We start from the raw sequence: 14,192 nt of genomic DNA on the forward strand, positions 1-14,192 counted from the left end.
ATTATTTGTAAATGGTGCATAGCTGATTCCAGTTTAACATCTCTTCCCTAAAAATATCATTTTGTTGCCGTTCAATGTTTTTTTTACATAACTTATCAATGTTTGACTAGAAGATACTATTTATATAATTATACTATGCTTGTATATTTTGTAAATGGTGCATAGCTGACTTCAGTTTAACATTTCCTCCTTAAAAATAACATTTTGTAGCCGTTCATTTATTTTTTATTTTTTCATTATTTATCAATATTTGACTAGAAGATACCATGTATATACGTAGCTACTTCTGCATTTGAAATTATGAGTCATCATTCAGTTATCTTCCAGTTTGGTGTGATCTGCTATTGCTGTTATTATTCCAATATCCCTAGTTTGGCGATGCTAAACTATCTGATTTTCATTATGCTTGTTTTCTGCACTCTCTCTCTTTTCTTCTCGTTTCTCTTTAACTCTCCCCATTTTTCTGTTTGTGACAGACATCTGGGTAACAAAGTTTTACAAATAAACACGCGATCTGATGGTGACATACTGACAACGTTTCAGGCCTATCTTGTTCTAATCAGCTCTATTTCATGATGAACAAACTCAACAAAATGCCTCCAAACGTTGTCCTGTCATCATTCAAACTACGAACTGCATTTCCATTGCTATTCCATTTACTCTTTTTCATGTGCATATTTGTAAATACACTGTTCTTGGTATCTATCAAATACCAAATGACAAATTCTAATAACCAAGCTCTAATGATCGAACATCACTCCTACAAGTTCGTAACAAGCAGTGAAGCTGAGTATAATAGGAAACTGTGGCGACAATTTGTGGACATATTATTCGTTATGTTGTGTTCTCTATACTTAGCTATTATTTTATCACGATCAGGTGATATACATCCAAATCCCGGTCCTTTTCCAACCTTCTCTTCAACCAGTTCCATTTCGTATCTGAGTGCCGATGACGATAGTAATTTACATGCATTAAAAAATATGTTTTACTTTGTTCATTACAACGTCCAAAGTACCGCCAACAAAACAGATCTTCTATACTCGAGTTTAAATACATTTGATGTTATTGCGTTTACCGAAACGTGGCTTTGTAGTAAAATTCCATCGAGCGATATCTGCTTTCAAGGTTATCATTTACCAGTTCGTAAAGACAGACCACTTGACCCGCATGGCGGATTAGCAGTTTATATTAATGAATCATTAACATATATACGCAGAAGTGACCTAGAACCTAACGGCCTAGAATGTATATGGTTAGAAATAAAACTTTTAAAAAATAAATCTATTCTATTTGGTGTAGTATATCGTCCACCAAATGCCGATACTTCATATATGAATTTGATAGAAACCTCACTTGGACTAGCTATAGACACAGATATATATGATATAATTGTTACAGGAGATTTCAATCTTGATACACAAACATTACTTTCAGCAAGGAAAGTTAACGGATTATGTTCACAAAATAATTTAACGCAGATTATTAATGAGCCGACACATTACACAGAACACTCGACATCTGTGATAGACCTTATTTTTGTTAGTAATCAAGAATCAATTTCAATATCAGGAACAGGCGAACCATTCCTTGACCAAAACATACGCTATCACTGCCCAGTATTCGCCATTGTAAAATACAACAAGCCTGTTCGCAAAAGTTTTTACCGACATATATGGCGATACGAATTAGGTGATTATGAAAAATTCCGAACACTTCTTTCACATGTACAGTGGAACCAATTAATCCATGACGATCTAAATATATATACACAAAATGTAACTAATGTTATCTGCGATGCTGCACAAAGGTCAATACCGAACAAAAAGGTCTGCATTAGGACAGGAGACGCCCCGTGGATGAATAATTTTGTAAAATCGAAAATACGCAAACGAAAACGTATGTATGAAAAAGCCAAATTTTCAGGCTCGGAAACTCACTGGACTAAATTTCGCGTTATTCGAAATCAAGTTGTCACACTTATTCGCGATGCAAAAGCGCAGCACATTATAAATCTAAGCGACGATCTTAAATCGTCAAATATTAACTCGAAAGACTGGTGGAAAACTTTGCTTAATTTTATTTAACCTATAGAACATAAATCAATACCACCCTTACTTGACGACATAATGCAAGTTTGACTCGATGTAAAATGCCAGATGCTTGGATAATTGCAAATGTGTGTGCAGTATTTAAAAAGGGCGACTCGTCAGTAGCGTCTAACTACCGACCAATTTCTCTACTAAATACTCTTGAAAAAGTTTTCGAAAGGATCCTTTATTAACATATTTTTAATTTTCTTCGAAGTAACTCGTTTTTTACACAATATCAGTCTGGCTTTACCCAGGGTGATTCAGCCGTGAACCAATTAACTTATATTTATGACACATTTTGTAAAGCCCTTGACAACGGACTCGAGGTAAGGGTCGTTTTCTTTGACATAAGTAAGGCCTTTGACAAAGTCTGGCATAAAGGACTACTATATAAGCTCCACTCTGCTGGTATCCGAGGAAACTTATTGAACTGGATAAGTAACTACCTATCAAATAGAAAACAAAAAATTGTACTTCCAGGCACCGAATCTCATTTTGCTAATATATCGGCCTGAGTCCCCCAAGGTTCTATTCTCGGTCCCTTGATGTTCCTAATTTACATAAATGATATTGTTTCTAATTTACGTTCGCGCGTCAACCTTTTCGCAGATGATGCAAGCCTGTATATGGTTGTAAATTCTCACGTTGAAACAGCGGCCATTATGCAAGCTGATATTGAACGAATCAATTCGTGGGCTGATCAGTGGTTGGTTAAATTTAATCCAGCAAAGTCAGAGTCGCTATTAATTTCCCGAAAAGTAAATAGACCAAACCATCCAACTTTAAGTATGCAAAACACACCTATTCCAGATGTGAAAGTCCATAAACATTTAGGAATTTTTTATAGCCAACGACTGCTCATGGCACGAACATATAGCATACATAAAGGACAAAGCCTGGAACCGAATACATATTATGCGCCGCCTAAAACATACTCTCGATCGGAAAGCATTAGAAATTATATATTATTCGTTCATACGACCAATAATTGAATATTCCGATGTAGTTTTCGATAATTGCTGTCAATATGAAAAAGATGACTTAGAAACAATTCAAATAGAAGCAGCACGAGTTGTACTGAGCTCTACAGAGAGGTTGGGTGGAAAACATTAGATACTCGGCGCCGAAAACATAAACTTGTTCTCATGTATAAAATTACAACAAATCTTACGCCTGCTTATCTTAAATCTATTGTACCGGACACAGTCGGAGCTAACAACCCCTACCCATTACGAAATGGAGACGACATCAGAAATGTGACGACCCGAACTACAACATACTCTAATTCATGTGTACCAACAACCATTGCGGAATGGAACAAGCTTCCTCTAGATACAAGTAATGCTGTCTCTCTTACTTCGTTTAAGCATCTTCTAAATATAGATGTAAAGAAACCAAATATATTATATAATTATGGTGAAAGGCGCCAACAAATGCTTCACTCAAGACTCAGAACTAAGTGTAGTTCACTTAATCAACATCTATTTAAGTGCAATATTGTACCATCACCCTTGTGTACTTGTGGTGCAATTGAATCGGTTTCTCATTATTTCTTAGAATGTCAACGATTTACACACCAAAGAGAAGTTCTTGTAAATGCAATTGCTCCTTATACCTCCCCAACAATACCACATATATTATTTGGTGATGAAAGTCTTGACTTGGAGAAAAACTCGATTATCTTCGATGCAGTTCATTTGTACATTAAATGTAGTAAACGTTTTGATACCTAGCTGTCTGTCATGTTCCTTGTCTCTTTTTTTCTCTTTTTCTTTCTTTAAACAGTTTCGCTTTGTCTTTTCTTCTGTCTGCTGAATCTTTACATCTATTTCATCAACCTTGATGAACCTACTCTTTCTTTCTAGATAACGTACATTTACGTCATTTGTTTTTTTATTATTATCTTTTATAAATTGTACTGTCCAAATACATGTCTACTACCTCAAAAAATGTTACACACTTGCTTGCAACTACTGCGTATGGAGAAGAACTTTATAAGATCTCGATCTTTCGTTCTAATCCTTTTTTGAACAACGTGACTTATTTGTAACTGTATATTCTATGCAAATGTATACCATGTTTGTTCGTAAAATAAAATATGTTTATACTAAATTGTAAAGAAATCAGAAACTTTAAAATACTTCTTGATGTAATTTAATGAATTTAAAGAAATCGAGGTTTATTATAAATTATTTGACTGCAAAGATAGTGCTCCAACCAGAAATGTAAATAGAATTCACGATTACTGATAATTTTCAAGTTTATGCACCCTAAATGCTCGGTTGGCTTACTGGCGTATTTGCTTTTATAACTGTGTAAAATAAGGGAGATTGATGGTAATCTTAGTGATTTTTATTTATGTTGTTTTATACAAGACACAATATCGAACTTTTTTTTAAATTAAAAAAGATTAATCATACTTGTTATTAACATACGTTTGTTGCAAACATAATTGTTTATTGTTTAAAATGTTTATTTAAATTGACGCATATTGTACCTACACAGGTGCACTTTTAATGATATTTGTATCGTAGGTTACACAGACGTACGTTATTCTGCAATGTACGAGAAGTACCGAACATTCCAATCGCGTCTAAACACCTTTCGGAATTGGCCATCCAACCGAAATCAGATGCCAGATGAAATGGCAGAGGCAGGGTGGTGGTACACGGGTATTTACGTTTCTAAATGTTCTAGACGGTAAAACAGTTTGATCAAGTTTTATAATATGTATTTCATTAAATATTGAATTCAGTAACCGTGATTATATTTAAAAAAATAAATGCGATGAACGTGTCATGTATCTCCTTGTTGAATGTTTGCGTTTAATATTTGAATGTCTATATTTCCGGGTACAATGACTTTACCTGAATATAACGTTTTACACTCTTATATGCTTGTAATTATATAAAATCATAGTTTGCCATCAAATAAGACCACGAGTTAGTCTATTTCTTATATCTTCAAAAACCCAGATCATAAATAACATGTATTTATATCTCTTGTCTATTGTAAACACTGGTTTTCTCGATAAGCATCCTATGTCAGCTAAGAAGAGAGATTTATAAATTATAATGACGAATACATTGTTATGAGCATTTCACTTTATATACGACTCCAACTGATTTTAATAAGAAAACACATTCGTCGAAAGAGAAAAATCAACAGCCTTACGGAGTTCTAATGTTATTTTGCGCAACCGTTGGCTTTTGTTATACTTAATAATTGAAAACAGTTTACTATTTTGGCGTCCTTTTTCGAAACGATATTTGAACTGCAAAACATATCGGTAAATATTGTATGAAACATTTAAAATGACCATAATATCATTTGATGCAAAAAAGCATAACAATTTAATGTTTATGTTGCTCCTTGATGGCAAAGTGTACATACGTAGCTTTGTTCTTTTACCGAAAATTAAACCTAAAAGTGTAACTGTTTAAGTCCCCAGTTTAACTGAAAAAAAATCAGGAATTTAACACGTTATTTAATAACTGTTAATTTTTTATACACGTGTCTTGCATCAAATAAGGTGACTTCTTTCTTAATAATTGGTTAAACACGAGTTGGATAATGGTTTCAAAGATGTATCGATTAAAACCCTCAGATCGGAAGTTAATTTTTCGCGCGAATAAAATTTTGTATTTAAAAAAAATTGTTTGTTAAAACATAATAAATGGTTTATTGCTTTGTTTAAATTTTACGGTACTAATACCCGTCATCGAGCTGCCACGTTCTTTTAGGCGGACAGACGGACGGATATACTATGGACGCACTTGAAAGACACACACAGCCAATGCTTAAGGTCCAAGATAATAGCTCGTGCTTCTTCTTACAATATTAAGTTTTGTTTTAATTGTATACGCACTTACCTGACTTTTGACGTAAGGTGCGAAAGGGATCATGCAAATCAATTTATAAGGATACTTTTAAATAAGCATTGTGCTTTACAAATCAAAATCACATCATCATGTTTTACAGATAAACAATTACATAAAGATAGATATGCAACACAAATCCCATCTATAATCCCATCCGATGAAAGTGGTAGGCCGCTGCCTTATATGATCTTTGCCTTCCCACCATCATTTCTCAATATTGAAAATCAAGAGAACATGATTTTGTCTGGAAGCTACTGAGTATTTTACAGGTTGGCTTCACAGACGGAGAAGATAATTTTGTCAATTAAATAACTCTTAAGTTTTTTAAACTCCAAGTAAATGCATCTCATTTTAAACTGCAACGATTGTTAGTATAATAAAAATATTTTCCTTAAATATTGATTATGATAAATAATTTGTAAAACCATAGGGTCTTGTATATCGTGTACTATGATACATTATTTCAGTAACCATTATAAAACATTTAGGCATCAGTTTTCTAATGTGTTTTCCTGAACCACCCATTAGTGAAAACTATTGTTTTTCTTGATGTAACATGCTATCTTGATATTGCGAAAGCTAACAGATAATTAATTATTGATGATTTTTTGTCGATTATTAAAGGGTGAACAGGTGTCCGTAATTTATATTCCTTCAATAGCGTTTGACCGTGATAACAATGCAATCCTCAGCACACTTGCATAACTTGTGTATAATCACATAATAATGATAATCATTCATACTAGTCAATATTGAACAATGCCCTCTTTAGGTATTTCTTTCTGAAATAATAAAATACAAAATTGACTTTTAGGCCGCTTACTACAAGTGTATATATGGACTATAATGGTTAATATTTTTGTTTTGTTATATTATAATTCGTTAATATGGAAAATTTATTACTGATACTATTCCATGCATGAAGATGTTTAAGACCATTCCTTAAGAGCTATATATTAACCATTTGAGCTTTAAATATAGCATTGACCTTGAATCAACCGCCATAATGCAGTTAATCGGTAAACGTAAGCGTAGGTACTTTTTTTTGGTACCTAATATGGATTCTTAAAATTTCATTATTTCCGCGAAATAAAAACTTAATTTTAAAATGTAGACTTGTGGTGTGTTTTATTGTATTTTCATAACTATTGTTTTTTATATATATACATGTCAAGAGAAGCAAGCGACACTTATAAAAAATTCAATAGACTAAACCAATAGTTCTCTTTTTGGTATATATGTTCATTACAGAGAACATTATTTTATCGACCATCGACTTTCCTACACCTATTAACCTTTATAGCTAAGGATAAAAATAAAAGAAATCCCCATCGGCCACATGATGGAAAAAATACTCACCAATTTAACAAATATTAATTACGTAAATACAACGCACGCGTGTCATGACCGACTTTTTGGAGTATTAAATGCGATACTAATTAAAAACATCAGAAATAAAGTCTGACCTAGAGGAACACCAAACATTTTGTCAAATAAGACAAGTCTCAATGACATATTGCACGTTCGTTCGTGATAAAAAGTAGTATGTTTAATAAACATACTACTTTTTATCACGAACGAACGTGAAATATGTTCTTTATATTAAACTTTATGTTTTTAATAGAAGTCTGACCTTTGTATTTTGTTAGTTTAAACAAAATATTCCGATGTTTGCGTCAAGACGGACTGACGGACATTCAGGCAAACAGTCGATGGAAGTATCTTTATAACATCTCTGTTTAGGGAAGATGTTTTCAAGACTATCATTAATAAAACATTTGAAATCTTATCTGATAAGCTAGTGTCTAATACTTTTCATCATCTCGTCGTGTATATATCATAAATGTGAGTACATTTCATGCTCTCGCAAATAACGACAAAATCAAAACGTTGGCTTAAATTTGCATTATCGACAACGCAATTATGATGTATGCGCTTATTTGCAAGAGTATTTAACATAACAACAAATAACCCGCTGTTCACAAACAAGTTGCATCTATTTTTAACAAAAGTGTTTTGTCCCTCTTTATTAGGTAAAGACGATGTTGTTTGTTGTTTTGCCTGTGGTGAGAGCATGATGGAATGGCAACCAGAAGACAGTCCCTGGATCGAACACTGTAAATTCAGGAACTGTCCGCATTTACGGGAGTTCAAAGGCGATGGATTTATAAATTTTCATCAACTGACAGATAACCCTGCTGCTGTAAGTTTAAATTTCTCATAAAAGCTGATAATAATCACCCATGTTCACGACGGGAAATAAACTAACACAATTTCCGTTAACAGAATACTGCGACGAACCAAGTTGCGTTTGACGATACGACTGTTGAAGGGCCTCTTCGCAATCATAAAACACAAACACAGTCCGTTGTGGAGGACCATATTAACATATATGTTAGCGAAATCAGATTGCCAGATCCTGCACTGTTACAACCAGGTATTTTTTGTAAGATCTATGTTATTTATTAGTAAACAATCATTTAAATTATACATTTTAGAATTTCTAAAAAAAGAAAAAGGCAGTCAACTATTGGAAGATGTGTTAATATTTATCCTCGTTTATGGAAATTGCTCACTTAAAATTAAAGAATCTTTTAAACTCGACTCTGTAACATATACGAAGTGTAAAAGGTATTGTGACAAACTTCAAGCAATGCGGAATCATCATGAATGAAAAGAGGGAATGAAAAGGTAACTCGTTAGATATGCATATACTGCAAGTTACAATTCCTAACATGAAAATGCTACAACAAGACGATGATGAGATTAGTTAATTGTTTTCTAAATTTACTAAATGTTTAACCTTTAAATTGTATAAATAACAATCGGGAAAAAACAATGACATTGGCAAAGGCGCGTAAAAGCCTTATGAAAAAAACTTAAAACAATGAAATATTTATAACGCAATTGAATATTTTAATTAAAGTATTAAAACTCAAATAAAGACAATTAAACTGACGCGTCATATTGTCTGATGTACTAAAATCTAAATGAAAAAAGAAAACGTTTGCATTACCTGAATGAATGATCAACTATGAATAGCCGAGTGAGCACATGAACTTTGTACCAGGTCAACTATAGACAACGCCAATTACACTACATATCATATAGCATAACAAGTTGCAAAGCAACTGATTTAGTCAAGACAGTGGTCGTTTTACACCGCAAAGGATTAGTGCGAAATTTGTCTGTGTTCAAAAATGTAGTTCAGAGATTGAACACTCTGGATAACAAATTCAGAAGTATTTGCGTTGATTGACACATTACTGTCTGATTAAAATAAAGAATCACAATACAGATACGAATGACAAAAGATGTTCGTTTTTGTTTAATTGTTTCTGGCATCAAAAGTGACACTTATGTTGTTCAGGTTAATTTTTGACAATGAGTATTTAATTTGTTATTAAATTAAAACGTATTTTTAAATTTGATGTGCCAAGTTCAAACATTTTGAGCCATTAAACTCGGTTTTTAAACCAAATTACCATTTAAGGCAACGATCCAAGAAAAAGTGGAGTTTCACTTTAAATAATTATATTCAATTTTTATTTGGATTTATGTTTGTGTCTTTATCTTTGCGGACGAAATATTTTCTAATGATTTGAAAACGTGTTTGCTATCATCGAGCAATTCTTATCTGAAGTGGAAACTTGAAGCCTTATAAGTTGAGATTTGAAGCACCATAACATCAGTGTGAACATCATTTGGTAAAAAATAGACCTGAATTGGAATAAACATCAAGTAGAATGACATCGAGACTAAACATATACAATGGAAATACATCCAATTGTCAGATGCTATATGAAAATAAACCATGCACTCATGAAAGAGCCGGGTAACTCATATATGAAAATGTATTTACAGAGAATAATTGTTTGCTCCGGTATGTAAAAAGTTTATAACGTGAGGTTTGTTGTGCTCGTGCCGAACAGAAAACAATTATCATTCTCGTCACCTACCGTGTATTATATATGACAAATTTGTGTTTATAAGGCACATTAAAATATAATAGATTAAATGGAAGTAATTATTACATGTTGCATTTATGCGGACTGCACGAAAACATAGTCTTCGTATTCATCCCATTATTTCTATTTACTGTTATCTTAAAACTTTACTTAAAACCACGAACACATGTTAGTTTATTGTTTCCATCTCAATTTATATTGAGATAATAAAGTATCGACTTTAAGAAAATGTATGAGCGTTTCATCTACGCCATTTAGTTGGGTTAATAACAAACTGAAAAGTATTGTGTTGGGATTTAAATGCAATTCGTATGTTTATGTAACGTGGTCCTGTGTATTTGGATACACGTAGTTAAGTAAGTTTTTAAACAGTCTTGTACTGACAAAATGAATGGAATCGAGCTGGTGAGGATAATCGTAAATTGCATTTTTTTAAAGAATTAATGTGAATCCCGACACTGCAGTTCATGCTTAGCCTTCTTGGATTTATAACATGTATTTCCGTGATATACTTTTAAATGTCCTCGTCAATAGGTATGTGGGGATAGAGGGCATTTATTAGATATCACGAAGAAATTTTCTTTAAGGCATAATGGGTGAGTAATTTGATTTATGAACTTGATATTTGATAATATAAATATATATTGAAAGAATAGCCTTCGAATAATCGAAACACTGCAGTTTTCAATCTACGATATCTGCTTAACATCAGATAACATTCACAGTGTTGTTTAATGATAAACTACTGGATATGTAGAGAAGGTTTGAATTTGGTGCTTTCTAGTTATGCATAAATACTCTACCAACCTAATCAACCGTGTCACTTACTGTGGAATGGAGACTAAAATTTATCATGTCACCCCTTTATAAGGTCAATGTTGCAACTAGAAACATGAAAAAGGATGATTCTCACCTACGAGTAAAGCAGAGACATCAGCTAACATTCACAATGTTGTTTAATGATTAAATATTGGGTATGTAGAGATGGTTTGAATTTGGTGCTGTGAACTTGTGTAAAAATACACTACCAACCCAATCGAGCGTGTAATTTACTGTGGAATGGAGACTAAAAGTCATCATGTCACCCCTTTATAAGGTCAATGTTGCAAGTAGAAACATGAAAAATGATAATACTCATCTACGAGAAATGCTCAAAAATGAAGAGACACGTGCATAATGCCCTAAACAACCGGAACTCAGTCATTGTAAAATGATAGGCAAGATATCAGTACCGGATGCAAAATACTGGTGGACGTGAGACTTATAATATCACCATCGTTGGAGTACAGACAACGGTTTTTGACGGCTTAGTATAAATGAAAGCGTATAAATGATACCCAACGTTTTAGACAAGGAATAATAACACGCAATCTCACATCTCACATAGACATTGCAAAGTGCAGCAACGAAAACATTAAGTGATGTAATGATCAGGAAACAACGTTGATATCGAGACATGTATTTGCGACCTCATACTATAAGCCACATACCAAAATCCGCTAACTGCAGAACCGTTTAGTTCGACGTTGGAATAGCTAGTTAAAAATTTGACTAATTCGGCTTAAATCTAACTAATAATAAGCACTTTTTGAGTCACACATTAATTTAAAAGTGAGCGACATTTGGAATTTTAAACGTGTGTTATTGTTAATATTTAAACCTTGCATGTGAGATTAAAACATGTTAAGATGCATGTTAATCCGCTTCTAATTTATTAATTCATTTGAAATCCAGGAAACGAGTATAATATCCAACAGACTCACAACATTCCGAAATGTCTTAACGCTCAGGAGGTCAGCCGTATCCAACAGTTTACCAATCATACCGACACCGTAAGCGCATGTTGCTTATATTGCAATTCCCAAATAACTACTATACAATTATCACACGAAATTTCTTTGTTCTAAAGATCATGGATACTATGACTTACATTCTGCAAATTGTTTATTAAAATGTGCTAACAGTACATATGTGTATTTTATGATGTGTAGTTGTTTTTGGTTTTTGCTCAGTTGCGTGCTTTACATGAGGATGAGAATGACACTGCTGTGTTGTTTGACGCTAATATTCAGGACGTTCTAGAGAACTGTAACATCCAACAAGGTAGTGTAAATTTATATTAAGGAACACTTTTTCTGCTGGTGTGTACATTAATTTTTATGGTTAAGTGGAATACAGATTATTTAAACTTACAATATCTGAAAACCGTAATTTTGGTTTCATAAATAAGAGAACAATTATGTTGCAGGATTGTTAAAATAATATCTAATTTATATTTTGATAAATATTGATCTAATCTAACGTATCCGTTGAACGAACAAATAATAATGTAATGAACAGTAAATATTACAGCAATTTACAGCCGTAAAGAACATGTTCCTATTATATTATAAACCCATGCTTTACGATTGTTCAACGATGTCGAACATTTCGTTTTTAAGGCAAAAGAGATCAAGATAGCGAGAATAGCGATACACTTGTAGAGAATTTACAAGGTATTTCACATCGTGTGCGAGTTTACAATCAGTCGAATTTACTAAATGTTTGTCATGGGAATAAAACGTACACAAAACTTAATATAAGTGATTCGTTCAATTTGATAGCAATACCATAATTCATATGAATATATCGTTATGTCCTTAAAGTTAAAAAAAAGAACAGAACAAAAGTGTCGTATGCGACTCTTTCAGAGAGGAATTCGAGTGGACGCCGGAGTCGTTTTACGTGTCATTTCTGCCAAATAAACATAGTCAACGCGCTGTTCCTACCATGTAGACATCTCATGTACTGCACGGACTGTACACGACACTGTAATAGGTGTCCAGACTGCAATAGAAGGATTATGGAGCGGATTCAGGTTTATATGAAATGATAGGGCGTGAAAAAGACCTCATATAGTATTGTCAAATCAAGAAAAACATCAAACTATTACTGGTGTATGTAAACAAACATAAAGCGTATTTTAAATGGTTGGTGTGATAGCGATCACAATGGATAGTTCACGTTAAATCGTAGAACAGGTTCTATGCAATACCGACGCCAGCTATTTAGTATTGTGTCCACTTTTTCCGAGTTGAGGATACGAATATTTTTGCCGACCATTGCTTAGTTGATAGAAAATTTGATTGCTCTTTTGCGTTTAAAGTTAACAAATAGTCAATCAATTATTGTATTGTCTACTTAAGTTGTATTATCTAAAAAATAGTTGTGGAACAATGACCATTGGCATGACCAAATCCTGTAAGCATAGTTTATGTGGAGATGCCTCTCTTTGTTATTTAAACGTGAAAACATGAAGTAATGCTAGCTCACAACACAATTGTTATGAAAAAACAGGTTTTTTTCCCAAATGTGCTGAACACTTTTTAAAAAAAGTAAACTGAATAAATAAAAAGGTTATAAACATAAAGAAACAAAAGGATACTAAATAAAAATATGTATTTGACATATTGTTAGTTAGTATCCTTTTGTTTTATGATATAAGTTGTGTATACGAAAACATAAATTAGATAACGATTGGACACACATCCGAAAATTAGAACAAACCAGCTCAATATGAACAATATGCTCAAATAATCAGCAGGAATCCACCGTCCAATATTTATCTGAGCACGTTTGAACAAAATTCCAAAAGCGTTTACAACCCAAACAGTTTGTTTTGCATGCATGTTGATGATGTTATTTCTTTCTTGGAACGGTTCGAAACGGACGAGTTTTATGTAAAGTTTGATGAATTAAATGAACGTTTTTTACTATAACTAATTAATAACTGTTTTGAGTACGCTAGGAAAGCTTTTAGCTCTCAGTTTAAATATGCAACTCTATCGGAACATTATTATGTTTATATCGCCTTTGTAGTGTTATATGTTTGAAAAAAACAACACAGAATTATTCTTTACTAAAAGTTGCATAAATCTTAATTGATGTATATTATTTCAAACAATGCATTATGTTGAACGCAGATGCTGTTATTAGTCTTGGAAAAAACGCTGAGACATTTCAACATTATCTAAATGCAGTTAATCAATATTATAAACCATGGAAGTTAGTTGTAAACACCGATAAACACCGATAAAACTTAAGTCATGATATGCAGCAAAGAAGGTCGATTATCAAACAATTTATCATTCCATTACAATAATACTGAAAGTTAGATATTTACGATATTATATTGCTGTTGTTCTTAAGCCTGTTGGTTCTATTTAACTAATAAGGTTTACAATTTAAATCTTAACGTATACACTTTTAAT

General features: G+C 32.8%; 1 protein-coding gene across 1 annotated transcript in view; it reads left to right on the forward strand.

The window, feature by feature from the left end:
* The window catches only part of LOC127851752 (putative inhibitor of apoptosis), a 32,546-nt gene extending 18,828 nt beyond the window's left edge, over positions 1–13,718 (forward strand). The window contains exons 10-16 of the mRNA XM_052385624.1: positions 4,628–4,765; positions 8,008–8,177; positions 8,261–8,411; positions 11,677–11,774; positions 11,955–12,045; positions 12,384–12,437; positions 12,633–13,718. Coding sequence (XP_052241584.1) covers positions 4,628–4,765; positions 8,008–8,177; positions 8,261–8,411; positions 11,677–11,774; positions 11,955–12,045; positions 12,384–12,437; positions 12,633–12,814 — 884 coding nt within the window. The 3' untranslated portion in view covers positions 12,815–13,718. The remainder of the gene's footprint in view (positions 1–4,627; positions 4,766–8,007; positions 8,178–8,260; positions 8,412–11,676; positions 11,775–11,954; positions 12,046–12,383; positions 12,438–12,632) is intronic.
* Positions 13,719–14,192: the final 474 nt, after the last annotated feature.

The sequence above is a fragment of the Dreissena polymorpha genome, chromosome 11 (genome assembly GCF_020536995.1).
Source record: "Dreissena polymorpha isolate Duluth1 chromosome 11, UMN_Dpol_1.0, whole genome shotgun sequence".
Taxonomy (NCBI): domain Eukaryota; kingdom Metazoa; phylum Mollusca; class Bivalvia; order Myida; family Dreissenidae; genus Dreissena; species Dreissena polymorpha.